The sequence below is a fragment of the Hemicordylus capensis genome, chromosome 4 (genome assembly GCF_027244095.1).
Source record: "Hemicordylus capensis ecotype Gifberg chromosome 4, rHemCap1.1.pri, whole genome shotgun sequence".
In the NCBI taxonomy this organism is placed as follows: domain Eukaryota; kingdom Metazoa; phylum Chordata; class Lepidosauria; order Squamata; family Cordylidae; genus Hemicordylus; species Hemicordylus capensis.
In genome coordinates this window covers 158,933,784-158,957,116 of record NC_069660.1, presented here as the reverse complement: position 1 = coordinate 158,957,116, position 23,333 = coordinate 158,933,784, and the positions used below count along the sequence as shown (strand labels likewise).

The 23,333-nt window shown below is 45.4% G+C and overlaps 1 protein-coding gene across 5 annotated transcripts in view; it reads right to left on the bottom strand.

The window, feature by feature from the left end:
* ASTN1 (astrotactin 1) overlaps positions 1-23,333 on the bottom strand; it is a 335,633-nt gene that overhangs the window by 209,031 nt on the left and 103,269 nt on the right. For all 5 annotated transcript variants that reach the window (XM_053243588.1, XM_053243584.1, XM_053243587.1 and 2 more), the window contains exon 2: positions 18,659-18,846. In XM_053243588.1, coding sequence (XP_053099563.1) covers positions 18,659-18,846 — 188 coding nt within the window. The remainder of the gene's footprint in view (positions 1-18,658; positions 18,847-23,333) is intronic.

Sequence of the window (23,333 nt, the reverse complement as noted above, 5' to 3'; positions counted from 1 at the left end):
TAATTAATTCCCCTCTGCTACCAGGATTGTTGAGACTGCAGAGGGGCCCGAGTCCCTAACATCTTGAAGGATCCAGAACTGGTGAAGGTGAAATGAGAGTTGAGGGAAGGTTATCAGGTGTACATCTCCTGACCCCACTTCCATACAGCCAAGGGTGGTGGTGTTTTGAAAAAACTACTCTCTCCTCTTGCTATGTTGCTCAGGTTCAGGGCTGGCTGCACCTCCAGCTTCTAATCTTCAAATGATCTAGGAAGAGAGGGTTTAACATCCTCCCCCACCCAGTTTTAAAGGAAGATTCCTCGCTGGATGTGAAGGCAACATCAAATCTGAGTAGAATAATATCTTTACAATACTGTACTACTTTCATTAAAGTTTGTAATTAAGTGAACTATGTGCCACACAGCCAGTCCTGAACCTGAGCACTCTAGCAGTACACTGCTCCCGATCAGGGCTGAGTGAATGACTTGCTGCTAACCCATCTCCAAACCTGAGCATGTCTGCAATATTAATAATTATTAATTATTATTAATAATAATAATTCAAAAGGCACTGTAACAGCTTGCTGCAGGTCCTCCCCCTCCCTCTTCTCTATTCCTACAGTTCTGGGCAGCTTACAACTTGTAAAGCATAATGGTTGAGAAATTTGTTGCAGATATCTAGAGGTTGCTTACCTGTAACTTTGGTTCTTCTAGTGGTCATCTGTCCATTTACAGCAATGGGCTATGCGCCTGTGCAGAGACCTCGTCGGAACCTAACAAGTTCAATTCTTCTGCTTTGGGCGGGAACCCTGCCCCCAGCCGCTATATGCGGCTACGCCACTCCTCATCCCCTCAGTCATGGAGTCCTGCTTCAGTAGACCCAGCGGGGAGGACAGGAGGGCGTGTAAAAGGACAGACAGCCACCAGAAGAACCAAAGTTACAGGTAAGCAACCTGCAGTTCTTCGATGTGGTCTCTGTCTTTTACACCAATGGGCACATAACAAGCTAGCACCCAAGGAGGAAGGAGAGACTGAAGCAACATGTAATCTGCCAGAAGTATTTATTTCAGAAACAAGTACATCAACTGAAAATGGACTGCAGGACACACATGACAAATACAGCCTAATTCCATGCCCTGGCATCAATAGCATAATGACAGATAAATGAGTGGGGTGAAGCCAAAGTAGCTGGCTGGCAGATAGTGTCCAAGGGGACCACACGATCAAAGGCAACAGAGGCCACCATGGACCTGAATGTGCCTTAACAGTTGCAGGCAACTGCTTATGAGCCAATTTATAGCAAAGTTCAATTGTTGAAACTATCCACCTAGACACGGATTGAGCAGAAACATGGAGACTTTTACGCAGTCCATCATATAGAATAAACAGGGAGGGAGTTTTCCTCCATTCAGCAGATCTTTGGACATAGAAGGATAATGCCTTCCTAATGTCCATATGATGTAACCTGTGCTCCACATCAGAGGAAGGGTTTTGGAAAAACACAGGCAAAGTGAGTGGCAAGGAATGATGAAACACAGAGACCACCTTTGGAAGGAATTGGACATCCGGGCTGAGCACCACATTGTCCCTGTGAAATTGAAGGTATGGTAGATCCACTCTCAGGGCCTGCAATTCACTCACCCTCCTAGCGATGGTGATGACCACCAGAAAGGCAACCTTCCAGGTCAGCAGACAAGGATCAATCAAGACCAAAAGCTCAAAGGGAGGCCATAGCAAAGCCAGCCAAACCACAGACAGGTCCCAGGCCGGTGACATATTGGGGTCATCCGGAAAAACATAGGACAAACCCTTCAAGAAACTTTTAACTAGCTGGTCCTTCGATAACCACGAAACCTGGGTTGTCAGAGAATGCACCACAATGGCAGCCAAATGGACCCTAAGGAGTTTCAGACCAGACTCCTTAAGAGAAAGCAGATACGTACAGACATCCTGAACAGAGGGGTTAAACGCATCAAACCCATGCAGAGAAGCAAAGGAACAGAAGTGAGTCCACTTATGGCCATAGGATTTTCTTGTGGACTGCTTCCTGGCCACAAGCAAATTGTCCCTGAGTCTCGGTGGGAATTCGGCAGGACCTTCCAGGCAGTCAGGTGCAGGGTTCGAACATCCGGGTGGAGCAACCATCCCCCCTCCTGCAACATCAGGTTTGGTAGGGCGGGGAGGCACATCCAAGTCACTGCCAGACACCTCAGGGCCGGAAACCAAGGCCTCCTGGGTCACCATAGGGCTATCAGTATGGCCCTGGCACGATCCACCCTCAGTCTGAGCAGCAACCTCTGAATGAGGTGGAATGGATGAAACAGATACAGTTGAGGGCCCATCCAAGATAGGACGAAGGCATCGTCCAAAGAGCCCTCACCTTCTCCTCCCCTGGAGCAATAGAGAGCACATCAAGCATTGTCCCGGGAAGCAAACAGATCCAGAGCTGGAACACCACATTTTGCAAATATGTCCCTGAGAACATCATGGTCCAAGGTCCCCTCTTGGGAGACAGTCGTCATCCAGATCAACGTGTCCGCCTGGACATTCAGGGAACCCTGGATGCAGACCACACACCAATGCCAAAGGTCCAACGACAGGAATAGAAGACTCCTCGAAGACATGCCACCTTGCCGATTGACACAGGCTTTCGCCATCGTATTGTCTGTTTGGACTGCCACTGAGCAGCCCGCAATCACAGGCAAGAACCCTCTGAGTGCATGGAATATGGCCAACAACTCCCAATAGTTGATGTGCCGGCCCCTGTCCCTGGGTGACCAATGGCCGCTAAGGAGAAAACTGTCCAAGTGAGCCTCCCAACTGAGTTCCGATGCATTGGTCGTAATCACTCGTCATGGTCGGGGAGCTTGGAAAAGGGCACTGAAGTTCAGATGACAGGTCTCAACCCACCATGCCGCAGTCACCTGCACCCACTGAGGGGGCATGCGCACCAAACAGGCCAAATCCCGAAGGGGTCCGAAGGCACACTTGAGGAAGGACATGCGTGGTGGCAGCCATATATCCCCAAAAGCACTGCACTGAGTGCATAGTCTGCAGGCCCCCAGCTAGAAACACAGCGGCCAATCTCACAAGAGTACATATGCAGGCGTCCGGGATGAGGGGGGGGAATCTTCGCTAACCCCCCCCCACCCCAAACCAAACTAGGGGCGAGTTTCTAAGGGGTGCTGGACCAAAGTGGTCCGGTCAGGTTCAAGTCCGGTCCAGACAAACTGAACTGGGCCAGCCAGTTCTGTGCACATCCCTAATTGGTGACTCACTCTATCGCATCTTTCAACAAGAGAGTGGAGGCCTCCTGGTCCAATTCTAAAGTATATGGAGTAGTCACGACCCGGGACATGGGTGGCATCCCACAGAACCCGAGAGCATAGCCCAAACGTACAACCGTGAGGACCCACTGGTTCAAGGTCACCTTGTTCCAGCTCACCAAAAATGGGGCCAGGTGAGTCCAAAAGCACCCAGAGTCACTGTTTCTTTGGAAAGGTGTTTGGGCACTGTTTCTGAAAGGCCAGCTTAGTAGACTGGAGGCCTGGCTTGTATCGGGACTAGAACTTGTTACCACGAAAGGAACGCTCAGACGAAGATTGCTGTTGAGAAGAAGTCTTCTGCAGTTGATAAGGGGACCACCTGGAAGGCTTCTGTGGTTTGGGGGTCGATGAAGACTAAGACATGGACCTCGCTGTGCTCCTCAGCTTCTGGACCTTTTGCAGCGTGTCATCCGTCTGTTCCATGACGAGGCTAGAACCCACAAAGGGAAGGTCCTCGACCCTAGCCTGGGCTTCATAGGTCAGTCCAGACGAATGCAGCCAGGCATGCCACCTGAGAGACACAGATGTGGCCATTACTTTGGCTGCACCCTCCACTGAGTGTCTAGCCGAGTAGAGCTCCTGTTTCACCACCTGAACCACTTCACGGAGGAACGCCTTAGCTGGATCACGCTTGTCCTGTGGCAGGAGATCAAAAAAGGGCCACTTTCTCCTACAGAAAGTGGTTATAATGGGCATTGTAGGCCTGATAGTTGGCCACTCTTAAGTGGAGAGCTGAGGCTGAGTAAAGCCTCCTCTTGAAGGAGTCCAAATTCCTGCCCTCCTTGTCACACGGCGCCGACTGGCTGTGATCCCTGGCCTTCTGCAGAGACGCTTCAATGACAAAAGAATTAGGGATGGGATGATTCTTTAGGAAAGCCATATCATCCTGCAGTTGCACCCTATAAAAGTTCTCCAAGCACCTATTAGGTTGAGAAAGAGTTGCTGGCTTTTTCCAATGTCCCCACATGACCCCAAACAATGCGAAGTTAAGGGGTAAAGTGGCTGGTGTCTTGGCTTCTACATCAATAAGGCTGAACAAGGAATCCAATTCCCCTTTCTGCTGCATACCGAGGCTCATACCCAGGGCAGAAGCCATGCGGGCCACATACGTGGAGTATTGCTTATAATCCTCTGATGGAGAAACGGGCTTAGAATCAAATTGTGGATTCTAATTGGGGACGACCCACTTAGAAACGGGCTTAGAATCCAATTGTGGATTCAGTGGGGACGACCCTGGGGAAACAACCTCCAATCCCAGAGAACTAGGATCACTCTCACAGTCCGATTCTGGAGGTGCCAAAGGATCCTGGGCCAAAACCATCGAAACCGTAGGGGAATCTGGCTTGCTTCCCATAATGCCCAGTACCAAGGTGGGAAGCTCCGCAGGTAGCACCTGAGCAGGCAGTTCTGCCTGTTGTGGAACTGGAGCTGCAGAGGGTGAATCGCGCCGCTCAGGCCAATCTCAAGAGAAGCGTTGTGGGGATCGAGAGTGAGGCCTTCCCTCCAAGTGTGAGGGGGGCTCACGCTAGTCCTGAACAGTTCCGGGTCTCCCATATGAGGGACCTTCCAGGTACCGAGAGCCATATCAGGGTCTAGCATAGTCCAAGTAGTCCGAAAGATAGTCTACTTGATAACATCCATACACCCCCGGGTCCTGGCGTCAAGCACATAAGAGGAGGGCTTAACCTCATCCAAGGGGGAACGGCACCCTGGCATACAGTACCGATCCATATACCTGTGCTCGCCCCATCATTGTTTAATTATTATATCAATAACATGGTATATATATCAATGACTCTCTAATCTGGAATTTCATCCATCAAAATTGGGCAGTAGACATTTATCCATCCTCCTCTATGCAGATGATGCTGTGCTCCTGTCACAGTCTTTGGTGGGGATGAGGAAAATGTTGAGAGCTTTGGCTGATTATTGTCATGAAAACCTGCTTTCCATCAACCATCAGAAGATAAAGGTCATAATGTTTGCCAGGAAAATCATTTTGCACAAATGGTAAACTAATGGGGTTAGTGTAGCCCAGACAACCCAATATAAATATTTGGGGGTCATTTTCCAGGCATCAGGTAGCTGGAAAGAACAAACTAATTACACTGTTACAAATGCTCAGAGATCAACCACCGTGATTCTGAGATTCTTTTTCTCTTCTGGGGATAGATATGTTCCAGCTGCCATCAAGGTTTTTCAAGCCAAGGTTATTCCCCAGCTTCTTTATGGCTCTCGGATCTGTATATACAGTGACTTCCAACCACTTGAGAGGGTCCAGTCTAAATTCCTTAGGGCCATCTTTGTAACCCCCTGCTGTGTGTCAAATGCTAAGTTGTGTTTGGAAGCGGGCTTGTCAGGCTTGGAGTCCTGTGCTGACTTATATCTTCAACTTTTGGTTGAAACTGATTTATTCCCCTTCTGGCCTAGCTCCCCTAATTTTTAAGGATGAACACCTCTCTGATTGGATGCTTCTAATTACTGAAAAGCTAAAATATATGGGCTGTCAATGGAATATCTTCTCCCTCTGGGCTATGATAACGCTATGGTGATCCTTAAGAGACGTATTATTGATATGGAATGCCAGACAGATTTAAGCCAGGCACCAAGCCTCGCAAGACTTGTAGCCACCAAGCCCTCACAAAAACCAGCTAAATACCTGTATGTCCTGATATATCCAGCACACAGAAGAGCCCTGACATTGGCTCGGCTGGATGCGCTGCCCTCTGCAGTACTAGAGGGTAGGTATCGGAGAGTTCCTTATTTGGAGAGACTGTGCCCTTATGGAAGTGGGAATATTTAGATGGTTGGCCATATGCTTCTGTATTGTTCTTTCTATCACGAGCTGCATTCCAAATATATTGCTCCCCTTTATTCTTAGATACCCTGACAATTTGGATGAACTTTATATAAACTTATTTCTTTCTGATAAACACACTTATGTCTCGCATTCAGTAGCCAAATTCTGTACAGCTGTGATTAAAATTTACTCATGGTGTGTCAGAAATGGTCAATTTTAATCGCCCCTCCTTTTTCTTTTTAATTTTGTTTTATCCTATGAGGCTATTCCCACGATCAGGAAAAATCGGGCTAGGGGAGCCTAGCCCGATTTCTCCTGACCATGGGAACCACCGGGCTTGCAGGCAAGCCCGGTGGCCTCCAGGCGGTTAACCCACCAAAGTAACCCTCCCCTTAAACTGGTTTTGCGGAGCGAGTGCTCTGAAAACCCGGTTTTAAAAATTGTGAGTAGTAGCCACGGCGCTGGTATCATACTGAGATTTAGAGGCACTCAAAAACCAGCAAGATATTTTTTAGTGCTTCCAAAACCATCCACAAGATCAGAGAGGAGCTCGGGCCCATCCCTTGCCAGATTAAAATATGTGCTAGAAAGCTCCTTTGCAGAACCCTGGATACTTTTCTTGTCCTCTTGAAAATAAGAGCAGGGGTTAAGCTGGGGTTTGAACTTGAAATATACAATTGTGTCCTATTATTTATTTATTTGTTTGATTTCTATACAATCCTTCCAAAAATGGCTCAGGGCGGTTTACATTAAAACAAAACTAAAATCAATTAACTATTAAAATTGAAAACTGTAAAAACATAAAACCATTCTTAAAACAATTAAAACAGTTTTTTAAACCCTGGAGAACCAGGCCATTCATCCTAAGCATACACAAAAACTTTCATTCCAATAACTCAATGCTCAAGTAAGATTTTTTCATTGCAAAATATTTTACATTCTCCTTCCTTCCACGAATGGGTGTGTGGGGGATATGAGTGCCAGTTCCCTGGCTAGAGAGAACTGGAACTGCAGATTTTCCAAAGATCTGTTCTACACAACTGCACAACCCTTATGTGGACACAGAGATCACAAAGAAGACCACAGAATTGTGTCCAAAGCGGTATACTGAACTTCATTCTGAAATTTAAATCTTCAAGAGAGATCATGTTTAAAACACACATACCCAACCAAGCAAGAGAGAAAGAAAGCCATACATGAGTCAATCCAAAGGCCTCACTTCACTCAATCAATTACAATTTGTGACTTTCATTTTTAAAAGGGAAAGGAAATAAAAAACCAAAAAATAGAGGCTTTCCTTAATAATCCTATAACCTACCCCCAAACAGCCAAATCCTTTATAGTCACTGCACTTGTGGTCACAGTTTTCAAGAATGTAAAGAAGTATTCTGTGTTTCTTGAAAATACTCAAAATGTGCAGGCACTATGGGGTATTTTCCTTCCCCTGGAATTGCAGCCAGGAGTGAGAATCAAGTAACCAATGGTCATTTTAGGCATACTTCAATTTTACTGAAGAATCTCACCTACACATACTTTCATCGGCTGATTGGTGTAAGTCACAATGGCCAAACACTGTCACCTAGCAACAGCTCATTACACTTTTAAAAATGCAAATTTGCTCCCATAAATGCCAAAAATTTATTCTGGAGTCTGGAGCGAGATTATACACCCACCTAATATCAATATGAAAAACCAACCACTTTCATTCCACTGGTAACCCAAAAGAACCAGTGTGGGTAGTTTCATTGATATTCCCAGAAATATAATGATGAGTTTCTAACCCTTTATGAACCAAGTAAATTGCATGGAATCCTCAGTACTATGACAGATATTCATGGTACAGTGCAAGCTGATGGATAATTCAGCAACTGTAATGGGAAGTGAAAGAGATATGGATAAAACTGCAGAAAGAAAGAAAGAAAAAAGAAAGACAGACCGACCTCCTGGTCCTTTCAACCAGAGAAAGATTTAGGTTTAGTTCTCATCAAGGTGTTAAACCTATGCCTGGGCTGTACAACAGACTGAATTATGGGGGCTCCTTAAACACAGAAATGTCAGGGAGAAGGCCCAGCTAGGATCTTTACCCTTGCAATGTTAGTTTTTCTGTATACAGGGGACAGCTAGTGATAGCAAGCATGAATTGTCCCCTTTACTAAGCAGGATCCATCCTGGTTTGCATTTGAAGAGAGACTACATGTGTGAGTAGCACTAAGATATTCCCCTTAGGGGATGGGAAGAGCATCTGTCTGCTTGCATGCAAAAGGTTCCATGTTCCCTCCCTGGCATCTCAAGATCAGAGAAACCTGCCTGAAACCTTGAAGAAGCCACTGCCAGTCTAGACAATACTGAGCTGGATAGACCTGACTCGGTATAAGGCAGCTTCCGATGTTCCTGTGGTGGGGTTTGGGGCAGGGGGCATTCAATGATGTGAGTCTGAAGTGGTACAACATAGTCAAACTAGATGCGATGGCTTTGGCCCTGTATGTTTGTTTTTAAAATGTGAAGGCCAGCCATAGAGGAAGGCATTCCAGAATGAAGCCATGGCAAGAAGCTTTAACCTTTTGCCACTGGTCACGATTCAGCCTACTCTATGGCTGCTATTAACACTAAATATACACAGGCACAACATGATTAGCATCACATCTAATCTGGTCCTCAGACACAGGTTTATTACCAGCAACTTTGCAAGATAGTATATACATCTCAAAGAAATGGAGAATCTACAAGGCTCCTACTCCAAAGACATCCCAACACCTGAAACAGCAGAAGTGCATCTACCAGAAGTCTTGGCTCCAGTCTTAAGACACTTGATCATGCCTGCCATTGAGGCTTGATCAACTCTGGGTAACTATCAAAGTTGGAGTGAATGGGTGAATGAATAAGGATCCTCAGAAGTCATATGCTGATGTGACCATGTGTTGGAATTTGCTGCTAAATAAAATCTATCCGTTGACCCTCACAAAAGATTTGAACAATAGTTTTATGACAGCATGAATTCCAATCTTCCCCCTAGAGACTAGATCTTTGTCTCTCAAGCAGCTCATAAGGAGCATTTCCAGACAGCCGTGGAGTAAACCGTGGGGTTTACTGTGAAGCTTTAATGTGAGTTCAAATTTGCCAAAACAAAAACAAAAAAACAGACACAAAAATTTGATTTTTTTACCCAGACATAAATCAGGCTCTGCTGTAACATACAATGAAAAAACCCAAATTGTTTGTGAAGTGCTCCCTGATAGCTCGCAGGGACTTCGGGGAAAATCTGGCCGATATGTGAACTCACCCTCCATTTCAGAGGAGAAGCGAGCTAAAAGTCGCATCTGCAAATGCTCCTGGTCTAATTAATTTGACACGTTAAAAAAAAGAAAGACCTATTCCTCTATGCTTTCTTTTTCTTTTTAATTTAGGAATGAGATTAACATTGTTTGCAGAGATCTGCCTGGGAGGAACATTCCAGCCTGCAAAATGAAGTGCAACCTAAAAGGTAGATCAACTTGGGTAAGAGCTCCAACCTGCCTCTTGGGATTGGAGTCGGGGGAACTTACTCATAAATAATTGAGTTTATTAATTTTTAGAACAGATTTTTAAAAACTTAAATCAAATTTCTTTAAAAATGTAAATAAAATACTAAATTTCAAACTCCCATGTTAAAAAAACCCCAACATAGTTAAAATTAAATATCATCACAAACATACTACAACAACACTTACAGTCTCCTAAAACTGAACTAATGACTGACATACACATTGAGTATGTGATATCTACCAATCAAAGATGGGCATTCATTTCAGTTTCATCTCATGAAAATGAGTCTAGTCCTCCTAGCAATGCCCAGCAACTATCAGCCCTTACTTTTGGAAATTTCTGGGCTTTTAGTTTCTATTTCTAAGCAGACTAAAATCCCAGGTGCAAAGACACAGGCTGGATAGTAGTGTGGTTGTTTTGTGGTGGGGCTGGGCCAAGGCAGAAGGCAGAGACATGATACAGAAAAGGAGGTGAAGTACAAAAACAGTGAAAAGGAAAAAACAAAGGCGTTATTCAATATGCAGCTTCTTACATTGCCCCACTCGACCACAGAAAAGCTGTCATCGCTTCTTGGCTTAAGAGATGCCCTATCTGGAAGTGTTCTGAAGAAATGCCTTCCTTGGGTAAAAATGAAAATGTGCCAAGTATTAGAAGTGCATCAAAGAGATGCGGGGCAGCTTATGGGGTACCTATAGGGACTTGTTATGTTTTAAAGAGAGGGGCTGTAAATTAAAAAACCTAATTGAAGTACAAAATTTGGTTAGTAACTGGTTTCAGTATCATCAGCTAAACGAAATTTACAAGAAGGATTTTAAAGTTGGATTTGAGGATCAAATGTCGAGATTCGAGAAGAAATTGTGTGAAAATGATGAAAAATTAGTCTCTAAGATGTATAAGTTGTTGCTTTTGGAGGAGACAAGAGATGAAGTGGTTAAAACAACTATGATAAAATGGGCTCAAGATGTGGGTCATAATATAGAGATGGCAGCTTGGGAAAAATTATGGAAAACTGATTTAAAGTTCACTGCATGTTATACTTTAAAATAAAATTATTATAAGATGATGTACAGGTAGTATCTGACACCGAAAAAATTAGCATTAATGTATAAAAATGTTCCAAACAAATGCTGGAAATGTGGACAATGTGAAGAAACATTTTTTCATATGTGGTGGCCATGCGGGAAGGCTAAGGCCTTTTGGGATATGATATATAATGAGTTGAAGAAATTTTTTTAAATGACATTTCCTAAGAGGCCAGAATCCTTCCTGCTGGGAATAAGGCAAGGAGAGTTCTCCAGAAGAAACTTAACATTTTTAATGTATGCAACCACAGCGGCTAGAATAGTATATGCGCAGAAATGGAAAGATAATAAAATGCCCTCAAAAGAAGATTGGTTGATAAAATTTTTGGAATATGCGGAGATGGCAAAACTTACAGCACTCATAAGGGATGAAAACTTGGAATGTTTCAAAGAAGATTGGGAGCCATTCTTATTTTACTTAAAGAACTATTTTTCCAATATGGACCTTTCAGCAGGGTTTGAAATTTAGTAACAGCAGCAGGTTGGGTTGGGTAAAATTGAGTTTGCAATGTGAAGTATAGGTGTTTTTGAATTATTATAGCAATGGTAGATTTGTATAGCCAATATGAACCATGCAGATTGGTAAGCGGGAAGTCAACATTTACTTAATTAAATGTAATTGGATTGTTAAGATATTGTATAAACCAATAAAATCTTAAAATGCAAAGAGAGAGAAAGAGAGAGAGATGTGGGGCAGCTTGGCACAAGAATACAAATATCAATTACATTTTTAAAAAAACAGGTACTTATGTGTGACAAGGGGGGGCAGTGTTTTGTTCTAGAATTTTAAGCAGAAAACATGTGCCACATTTATGTTTGTGGTAGGGTGTAAAGTTACCCTGGAAGTTCTGTGCTGCAAGTAGTAAAGGCAGCAAAAGCACTATGGTGACTGGGAAGTGGGGGTTCCAAATGCAGATTGGGAGGAGGAGTCTGTGAAAGTTGAAGTCAATTGGATTGAGACTGCTTCAGGATAGATGTTTTATGTAGCTCTGGGTAAAAGAGAAAAGCATAACAATTATTTCAGATAAAAAAACCCTTTGCTGTTGAATAGTCTATGTGGTTCTATAATTATAAATTCCTACGTAAAGAAAGATGATGGACAAGCAGAGATGACACCACTACCCTGATGTGTATAACAGTTTCCTCAAGTGGAGGCAGAAGGCTGGTTAACTAGGAGCCAACATGGTGTTGTGGATAGTGATGAGGGAGACCTGAGTTCAAATCCCCATTTAACCATGATACTTGCTGGGTGATTCTGGGCCAGTCACTGATCTCTCAGCCTAACCTACCTCACAGGGTTGTTGTGAGGAGAAACTTAACCATGTACATTGTTTTGGGCTCCTTGGAGGAAGAAAAGAATATAAATGTAAAATATAAATAAAATAATACAATCCTCACAATTCCCCGAGGAGAGGAGAGCTGGTCTTGTGGTAGCAAGCATGACTTGTCCCCATAGTTAAGCAGGGTCTGCTCTGGTTGCATCTGAATGGGAGACTTGATGTGTGAGCACTGCAAGATATTCCCCTTAGGGGATGAAGCCGCTCTGAGAAGAGCAGAAGGTTTCAAGTTCCCTCCCTGGCTTCTCCAAGATACGGCTGAGAGAGATTCCTTCCTGCAACCTTGGAAAAGCCACTGCCAGTCTGTGAAGACAATACTGAGCTAGAAAGACCAATGGTCTGACTCAGTATATGGCAGTTTCCTATGCTATTCCTATGTTCCCCAAGGTGAGGCATCACACTATGTATTATTTCCTAAATAAGTAAAAATCAAGTTATCTAAAAAATTACATGATGGATACCCTCTTAGGCACCATACATGCTATATTGTATTGTAAATTAACATGTTTTAGTTATCATATTTATGCTGTTAAAGAAATATGTGAAAGTCTATTTATCAGTGGGAAAGTCTATTTAAATCAATTATTTAAACTGAAATTTTTTCTTGGTGATTTAAATCAAGAATTTAAAAACACTTGACTTAAATCAATCCACCCTGGGAAGTCACACTTCCCATTCACAACTGCCTAGTGAAGGTGAGAAGGTGTACTGTGCAATGACATCACCTTGCAACAGCCTCTGCCCCCTAGTAAGGCAGGCATATAGTATTCTTATCCCAGTGTTACAGGAGGAGGGGCTGGGGCAAAGAGGCTTCAACTCACACAGGTGGGGGAGCACAGCTGTACAAAAAGAGTCAAGTAATAAAACTTCTGCAGTTTGGTATACAAGTAAACTCCTGGAGCTTGATATTACCTGGTGCAACTCAGCACAGCAGCTTAAGGAGCTTCCAGGCATTTACTCACGTGAAGGATTTGGCCCACAACTCAGGGATTCTCTCTGATAGTCAACAGGCAGCCTCTGGGGCAAAAAAGGGCTTTAAATGCTCTTTGCAGTTTTGTTTTTGCCGTTTATTAATTTTTCTCCAGGACTAATCAAAAACAAAACATGAAGGGAGAAAGCTAGCCCCCGGCAGCAATCTAGGAGAGATATTGACATTCTCATTAAGGCAGGCTTCATTAAACAGCCCCATCCTCTGTATCAGCGCTGCCCGACGACACATTGTCTCCAGCTAATTATCTTCCGCTGGCAAAAAAATAAATAAAGAAGTACAATTCTTCAACATCGCTTAAAAAGAGAACTCTACCTCTCCAATGCTGATCTTTTGTTTCCTTTTCTCATTGGCATCCACTGAATTTTCTGTTTATCGGTCTGTCTGACTGTCTCTAAAAGTTTCTGTGAGGAAACCAGCTGGGAAGGCAGAATTGTAAAGAATTTGTTTCACAGTAGTAACATTGCCCCTACAAGACTCCAAGCTATATATTCAAGAAAATCAAAATCAAAGCAGAAAATTATTTGGGGGGGGGGTGATAAAAACAGAGGGAGAAAAATACCACGTCAGTGTGTGCAAAAGAACCAGAGGCAGGGGGAAGTCAGAACTGGGAAAGGGGAGCTCAGAAACTAACTCCTCCAGTTTGGAAAACCCCAAAACCTAAAGGTGGTCTACAAAGGAGAAACCCCAAGCCATTATAAGCCAAGGCCAACCCCAGGGGCATAGCTAGTAGAGAGGGGGCCCGTGTTCATCCCTCTCTCTGGCGGCCTCCCAGAGTGAGGGAGACAATGAAGAAAATAGGGAGGGATGGAGTTGGAGGGCCCTCAGGAGGTGGGGGCCCGTGTTCTTTGAACCCTTTCGCTCAATTATAGCTACGCCCCTGGCCAAACCCCTCTGAACTTTGGATCTGGCTCCTAACGGGCTTATTTGGACTCAAGCCTTCCATGCTGCCATTCAATCCTCCTCACTACTAGTCCCTCCCCTTTCCCAAAACATACCTCCACTTGGGAGAGCAGCTGCAGGGAGAGGGTTGGTGGCAGAGGCTAAATCTTTAGGGAGCGAAGGCTTGCACAGAGCATCCATTATTGTTAGGAAGCATGGGACATGTAGTTTCCAAAACCTGATACCCAGCAGCAAGTATCATGCCAGGAAGCATTGAGAAGTTCATTTTCCATGCTTCCCAGCAGCAGTACATACTCTTGAACTCAATCCTAGTGCTGTTAATACTCTTGTTCAAGGGGTCTGGCAGATAAGCATGGACGGAATTACAATTAGGCAAGGGGAGACAGTTGTCTGGGGGCCCCACTGCTGGAGCCCCCCCGAGACAACTCACATGACTCCCCATTGCTGATCGGTGGGTGGGCGGAGCTTCCAGAAAGGCCTCTGTGTACGCCTCCCTGAAGCCTGAACTCACAGGCCCCAACCAAGCCAGGAAGGAGGCAGGCAGAGTGGCCACCATAGTTCTCTGCAGCAGACCCTCTGCCCAGGGTGGCCAGCCCGCCCAGCCTTTACCAGGTAGAATGTGAATTCCTTTTTGCGGTTACCCCACCCCACACCGGATATATAGGGACCTGCTTGCCATAGGGCTTTGACATGGAGTGGGGGAGACTGAGAAGTCTCTGAATATTTAATTTAAAACAGATTGGAAAATTTGCTGGCTTTAAAAAAAAACCCTATCTAAAAAGTCCTATAAGTGGCTTGTTTTATAGCAGAAAATTACAAAAACTTCTGGAACAAACAATATTTTATTCATTCATTCATTCATGTATAAATGCACTTATGTTCAAGTTGTTTTGCAACCCAGAAGGTCTGAGTGAGAACTGTGAAGCAATTTTATTTTATTTTTCTTGTGTGTGAACTGCTCCCCAATAATTTGCAGGGACTTCAGGGTACATCTGGCCAACATGTGAATGCAGCATCTCCATTCCAGAGGAGATGTGTGTTAAAAGGCTTTAAAAGCCTCGTGTGAAAAACCTCCTGGAATCAAACTTTACTGAATTTGTTCAGAATTCTGAGAAAACATACATAGGCTCACACTGCATGGTTGAAAGTTTCCTTTGCTAATCTGCAGCAAGGGGCCCATTTTAATAATTAGTGTTTCTAGTGTGTTCTGGGCATTAAAAGTAGCACAAATATATAATTATCAATGTATATCACTATATATTGTGAAGTGTGCGTGTGTGTATTCAGTTAAATGTATTTCCAGGCAGCAAACTTATTTTGAAATATCAGACTTAAATCCTTGGGAGCCTGGGATGTGCAGAGGCCCTGGACTTTTGGGGGGGGGGGGGGGCATTTTAAAATCTCGTCTCTGGGCCCACTCCAACCTTGCTACGTCCCTGCAGATAAGTGTTTCGTATGGCACAGAAGGGGTCACATTATAGTGTGCATGTGAGTTGTGTGTGGCTCATAGGCACCGTAAGAGTGATTCCTTTGGCCAAAACCAAAGGGGGAAAAGATGCAAAATGTACCATATACCCCACTTAAGGAGCATTATATGAACCTCCTGTCAACAATCACGGCCATGGCTTTTCTAAGCCCCACAACCCTTTCTATAAGCACAAGAGTCTTAACTGATTGCCTTAAAACAGATTGTTTTAAAAGCTGAAGGTGATCGTTAAATGCATTGAAACCAGAGAGAATATGGTTGGAGTTTCCAGTGGACAAAAGACAGATGTCGCCAACTGTCCCTGCTTGTAGTTATAAGACTGTCCTAGATCCCCTGTCTCTTTGGCCATCAACTTTGTTGGCTTTTTTAAAAGATTAGACAGATTCTTTTTTGGGGGGGTGGGGGGGATCTATCAGTATTAGATACAGCATCTGAAAACTGAACCTCCATATTCAGAACTACAACACTTCTGATTATGATGATAGAAACAAACAGGAGATGTCTTTTATAAGAAGTAATGTGTGTAAAATAGCCACCTAATGGCACAGTAGGAAAGTAACTTGCCCACTGCCCACTCCATTTGTGATATAAGAAGATGCTGAAAGCCATCATCTCATACTGTTTGGAGAGGGCAATGGTAAACCTCTCCTGTATTCTACCAAAGAAAATCACATGGCTCTGTGGTCACCAGGAGAAGGCACTGACTCGATGGCACAACTTTACCTTTACTGTGTGTTGTTTTTGTTTTGTTTTTTTAAATCTCAGCAAGAAAAGTGGAATTCTGCATCCAGTGGAAATTATTCAAATTAAATGTTCCTAATTCCACCCGCCCCACCCCCATGACCATCATAGCGATAGACAAGGAGCTATGCTGGGCTCTGAAGACCGACCCCTGAACACTGATAATCTTATGGATCTTGGGGGGGGGCAGGTTAAACGTTTCACCAGATATTGCCTGCATTGTTTCAAATCTATTTCAGCAGCCATAAGGATTAGAATCTTACTTTTGTGTAAAAGTATTGGGATAACTGAATTATGCTCCCAATACCACACCCTGCTTTTTCTACATTGTGGGGTATATACAGCCCTGATTGTGCCAGCTAGAAGGTGGAATGCTGGGCTACTGGGACATCCTACCCAGGGTAACTGTGATAGGCTACTAAGATTGTTACTGTTAAAATCATTATCTTCTATAATAAAGTGCCTGGCATGCGGAGCGCATGCCCAGAACGGCCGAGGGAGAAACGGCCGCAGGCACCAGGTGGCCATGTTGGGACCGGGAGGAAGAGACAGGGCCAGGAGAGGAAATCATGGGGGGACAGAGATGGCGGTGGGCCCGGCCTGGCCGCCGAGGCCACAGGAGAGCGGCGGGCCGAGAAGAAGCCGGACCGGACGGACCGGACCAAGGGAGAAACGGCCGCAGGCACCAGGCGGCGATGTTGGGGCCGGGACCGGATGGGCTGCGGGGAGGGCAGAGGCGGCATTGGCGGAACCGGCTCTGCCGTGGTGGGGCGGAAGGGGGGGCGATGGCGGCGGCGGCGACTGGGGCCCATGGCAGCAGCGGCCACAGCGGAGTGACAGGTGGTGGTTGCGGGGCCGGCCCGGCAGCGGGCGGGCAGCCTGCAGTGGGCCCCGATACCGGGGCAGAAGGTGGGAATAGGGGCGAGCGGTGGCTGTCCGCCGGACTGACACCCGTGCCACAGCCTCACCCAGAAGTGGTCCTTGAACAGCGTCTCCCGCATGGCGGCGGCGGCTCCTGCAAGGGCGACGACCCTCCCCAGGTCCAAAAGCGCAGCGAGCGAAGAGGGAGCCGCGGAGGCTGCAGCGGCTCTCAAGAGGCGCCGCTGGCCGCCCCAGCCAAGTTCCTCTATTCTTTTTAGCGCCTTCGGCTGCCTGCGTCCGCTGGGCCCCAAAGCCCTCAATTTCCCCGATAGCAGCCAACTTTTAAAAATGCAGGGGGAGGGGGAGACCAAGGGGAGGGGGCAGGGGGGAGGGGAAAGGGCAAGAGGGAGGGCAAGAGGGAGTGGGTCGGGGGAGGGGGGAGGGCAAGAGGGAGTGGGTCAGGGGGGAGGGGGAAGAGCAAGAGGGAGTGGGGCAGGGGAGGGGCAAGAGGGAGTGGGGCAGGGGGGAGGGGCAAGAGGGAGTGGGGCAGGGGGGAGGGGCAAGAGGGAGTGGGGCAGGGGGGAGGGGCAAGAGGGAGTGGGGCAGGGGGAGGGGCAAGAGGGAGTGGGGCAGGGGGAGGGGCAAGAGGGAGTGGGGCAGGGGGAAGAGCAAGAGGGAGTGGGGTGGGGGAGGGGGAAGGGCGAGTGGGAGTGGGGCAGGGGAGGGCAGGAGCGACTGGGGCAGGAGGCTGAGAGGGAGGGGAGGGGGAGAGAGAGGGTGGGAGGGGAAGGGAGGGCAAGAGATTGGGTTGGGAGGGAGAGGAAGAGAGGCAAGAGTGTGGGGCCAGAGGAGGCGGTGGGCCCGGCCAGGTGGAGGCGGTGGAGGAGGTATGGAGGAGGAGGAGGCTGGCCCCAAAGGTCTACTAGCGCCCATTATTTTAATGGGCTTAAAAATACTAGTTAGAGTAATAATGCTTGTAGCCTATCAAATAGATGCTAAACTACATGGGGACAAACTGGATCCTGATCTAATATGTTCAGCTTCATGAAAATCACTGATTTTTAATTAAAATTATTTAGTTTTTAAAAACTCTTGGCCAGCATAGGAAGTAGATGGCATAAAGAATGACCATAATAATGGTAAACGTATACCAGTTTGTGTACATAAGGAATTGTTTACTATAAACACACATTGTGAGTGACATCACGGTACTTAGGCATGTGCAGAATCCCACTGGAGGAAGTTCTCTTGTTTTATATCAAAACTCTGTTAGCGTCACCTGAAGTTCTTCAGACACTTTGCTTGAGAAAAATTCTTCGTATTTGCTTCAAATGTCACTTTAGATGAAATCCAGTGACAACCACCTGATGATATGTAGAATCACCCTGAGAAATGTCACTACTCCTACAGAAACTATTTTTGCTTGCCTTAAAATGCCCAGGTCTGATGAAGGACCTCCATTTGCTTCCAATAGTCCTTTAGGTAAAATTTTGATGATCATCTACTGACAGCGACTATCACACATTTCACTTCAAAAATTACCTTCTTGTCAATAACCCCATGTCTTTGGAATAACTAAGTGTGGGAGAGACATTTGCACCATGTTTGGACTAGATGGCAAATTTGATACTCACCATTACAGAGATGTGAAGGATCCTCAGCTCTTCTTCTGCCGACTCGCTCTGGGGCTCTTCTGTGGGTTCCAAACCTGGCAGATTGGGAGTTCCATCCTGATGGTGAATATGAAAGAGCAGTGTACCATTTTCAAGCCATTGCTGTCTCCAACGCACTAATGGGATGTCTTCCGTGTTCCCGGAAATCTCTGTGGATAAAGGAACAAGACTGATGCAACAAGTAGAGCTACTGTATAAATCCAGTCCCAAGTAAGTCCATGGCTATCTTTCCCAAGGAACAGTATTTTCTGAGTAATCTTCTTCTAACTGAGATCACTAGCTAAAGGAAAGTATACTTACAGAATGGTAGATACGTTTGTAGAATCAAACCTATGCTAATCTACCCTTGAGTTCAGAGCAGCTCTTAGGAGCTTCTCACACCAAGACTACTAGAGGACTGAACTAAGCACTATGTATCATGCTGTACTGTGACCTCACAAAAAAGTACAACCTTTTCACACTCAGCTGTTTTTCACTGGTTGACTTCATTGGCTGGGTATCATCTGAACCTTGGCTGACAGCTGAATTCATTAATCAAGCTGGTTCTTACCTTTTTTGCCTACAATAATCTACTGCAAGTCCCATCCCCACCTCACCCGGTTGGTCACCTGTATTTTACAAAGAGCAAATAAAGATCTGGAGGTTGTTTCAAAATGGAAGAATCATGGATTAGACATTGTAGAAAAACTGGTGGAAGACTACCATGAACCAGCTCGGTTGCTGGTGACTCAAAACCGGGCCTTTTTTAGGGTTGCCCTGGGACTTTGGAATGTGCTTGATAATGAAATTAGAGCCTCCTCATCTCTGGATATTTTTAAGAAGGACCTGAAAACATACCTGTATAGTCAAGCTTTTAGTTTATAGTTTTAAAATTTTAAGTTTGTATCTGTACATTGTTTTGTGTTCATGTTTTAACTGTTGTTGTGTTTTTAGATTGTGAACTTCCCAGCGACTTACGTATGGGGCGGTACAAAAATTTGCTAAATAAAATAAATGAACATTCCTATGAGCAGGTGGCTGAGAATGGGGAAAACAAAGACCTCCAGTTTACCTGTATTTTCAAATAAGGCATGTTGTTTAAGGGTTGTTAAGGGAATATAAAGGCTTGTGGGAACGGCACAATTCTAATTAATGTTAGGAATAAAATATTTACAGGGAAGATTTATTCTCAACTGTTAACATTAACTGATTTATGGAGCACCTTTAACAGGAAATAATGAGAGATTTAGCCTGGGGAATACAGGAAGCAGACTGGCTTTGGATACGGAAGAATGTTTTTCCTAGACTTGAATTAAAACCACATTTCTAAACAATACAATTTCAGTGTTATCTAAACTAGATCATGTTTACAATTCATATTGGTGATGAATTCAGCCCAGGCTGTTCTCCTCCCCACTCCATGTTCTAGAAATGTTCAATGTGAAGAGACTTTTGGACAAGCACCTTACATTTGATAAAACGAGATGACTGGTTAACTCTCTTTGAGGGCTGCGCCCAATGTCTCCACTATCTCAGTCGCCTCCTCCTTGTTCCTTTCCAGCCTTCCCTTCTCAGATGGTCACCACACTTAGCATCTGCTGACATTAGGACTATGGAACCAGTTGGGGGAGCCTGAGAAGGCCATCCTCCAGTAGGCGCTCAGATTTCGGGTCACATCTGATGCTGACATATGCTGTGTTCTGAAGGATAACGAGCACTCTTCCTTACTGTTATTAACCCCTGGCTCCAGATGGCTATTTTTTAATCTAGGTGTTAGAAGTTAATTCCAGTGTTAATGGCTTCTTATCCAAGGCCTTAATGGAAGCCACACAGGGGAACCAGACCCATCATCAATATCTTTCAAACTCTGAACTTGAAATCTGCGCTCTTCAGCTCTTTCCTTTCCTGGCCCTGAATCTGCCATCCCACCATATAGATTCATAAACTGTACCCTTTGTTCAGGGTAATACAACAAACTCTCAACCACATCATTTAACATGCCAAGGACATATATCCCCAGTCCTTACTGAAAGTGACGTGTACAGGCAGCCACTGGGCTGAAGCAGAAAAATCATTATCCTCTCAAGGTCATACTCTGTGTTGTTCTCTGGCACAAGCCCCTTAAAGGGTTGTCTTTGGTACAAAACTAACCAGGAATCAGCAGTGTGTGTTGCTGAAGGATTTCTATGCTTTCAGGCCTTAATCACTTCAGCAGCCGAAAGCAGTCCTATCATGAGGCAATGTGGGCTGGCTGCTTCAGGTGGGGAAGTTCAAAGACCATTAAAAGAGATCTGAGCAACTGGCACAATCTCTAAGGAAGTTCTCCTGCATAAGTCTCATGAAATGAACAAAAGGTTCTCATTGTGGACTTTATATTGGTCCAGTTCACATGAATGTTTTTCTAGGTAGCTGTGTACCCACATATTCATATGACTGTGTAAGGAAACTAAATGGGGCTTGCATGAACAAGCAAGCCCAGCTGTCTGCTTCTGTGTGTTCACCTGGGGCTGGGGAGACTTCTTCAGCCAAGAAATTCAATTAGCAACTTTGGAATAGACAGTGAAGTCGTTCTCACAAGCAGCCCTACCCTGTAGGAGAGCTGCAGCCCAGATAGGGCTCGTCATAAGAACCACCAGGATCACTCCTGATCCCAGCACTCCTCCTCCAGGTAGCCTGGGTTTCAAACCAGTCCTGGAAGCACTGCCACATCATCAGCCTGCAGTTTCACATCCCGCCTTCTTATCTTATCAAAGACATGTTACATAGGAAGCTGGCTTATACCTATTCAGACTACTGCTCCATCTAGCTCAGAACTGTCTACACTGCCTGGCAGTAGCTCTCCAAATTTTCAGTTGCGTATTTTCCAGCCTTACGTGGAGATTCCAGGGACTGAACCTGGGACCTTTTGCATGCAAAACAGAGGTTCTTCGACTGGGCTACAGTCCTTCCTCAGACATCAATGGACCTGTCAGGAAACTACCAAATGACGTTGGTCCAAGACTTCAGCCTAGGGTGCTAATCCTTTAAGATTCTAACTGGGGGTCAGAGCCCAGAAAAGGAAATAGTGCTGGTATGGGAGAAAAATAAGGGATAAGATTGACATTGATGCACATTGAATGGTAACTGGGAGCTGTGCTTGGTTCCCTAGACCCTGACCCCAACCCTGTTTTCCTGGTCTTTGGTAGCTACTCATTCTTAGACTGTCTCCCTGTTCTTCAAATAGACCATCCTTACAGGCTACATTTTGTCTTTGGCTCTGTATTACCTGCCAGGTGAGCTCAGCCCAACCCCACTCCCTGCAGGTCCCACTTGTTAGGACTGGACAACCCAGGCCTTTCCAGCCCTAATCTAACATTTCACTCACTGAGTCATGCTTTGTCCACAATGGGAAGCTTTCCTGATTTGTTCTGCTCAAGGCTTTATGTACACAATTAATATCAAAGATGTAGGGCTCGGGTTTCACTGTAGGTTATGATGATTCCTACCTATGTATCTTACTGAATTTCTAAAATATCTCAAAGGTCTTAGGGTGATTGTAAAATATAACAGTTAATAAAAGGGGGAAATTGGAGAAGATAAGGTAAGATTTTGGGCTGAGAATATAGGATATGGCAATGTTTCAGACTGACAGATATTTTGAGGGGAAAATAAAAATTCTTTGGTTTTTAAAAAATTAATTCAGAGATATTTTTTAAACCTACATTTTATGTTTTCTTGATGGAGACAGTTACATGAAGTATCAGCTTGCCAAATCCAATATTTTCCCTAAAAATGGAAACAACATTATGAACGAAGCACCAGAAATACCAAGGAGAGATTCTTTGAATGCCCTACATTGTTAAAAACAGTTCAGACAAAAAACAAAATGTATGTTATCAAAAACTAGCTGAGCCGGGCACAAAGCATCTGTGCCTCCAGCCGGCCCACCCACCGCCACTGTTCCTCCACCACCACCACGCCGGCATGCCCGGCTTGCTGGCTGGCTGGACAGCTGCTCCTCCCCCCCCCGCCCACTTCTCCCCCACCCCGCACTTTCAGGCTTCAGGCCGGCTGGAAAGCCAGCCCACCACCTCCTCCTGGCAGCCGGGCCAGGCTACCTCCTCCCGCCAGGCAGCTGAGTCAGGCCAGGCCAGCCTGCCGCCGCCTCCTCTGGTCAACTGGTGGCTGGGCCAAGGCCAGCCCAGCCCAGCCCAGCCCACCACCTCCACCTCCCAGTGGCTGGGCCAGGCCGGCCCGCCGCCACCACCACTGTCTCCCATCCCGTCGCTGTTCCCCAGGCAGCTCGCAAGAGCCGTCACACATGGGATTAGTGATGAGTACGTTTAGGGGAATTAAATATATAGATAATTGGTATTATAATAGTATTACTGCATTTAAATATGCATAAATCAGTTCTCTTCATAGATTCTTACAGCAAAACCAGCAAGAACTGTTAACTATGAGGATGCCTTAAGGCCCCCCAACAAACTGGGCTCCCAGAGCAGGGTTGGCTTCCGCACATGGCTCCCTTGGGCAAATGCTGGGGCCCTAGTGCCCTGAGAGGACCTGTTGCTGCTGCCACCTCATCTGTCCCAGGCCCCAATCACAGCCTCTTTCCAGAAAGATGCTACATCAAAGGACCGGGACATTTGGGGAAATGGAAATTGTGACACCACTC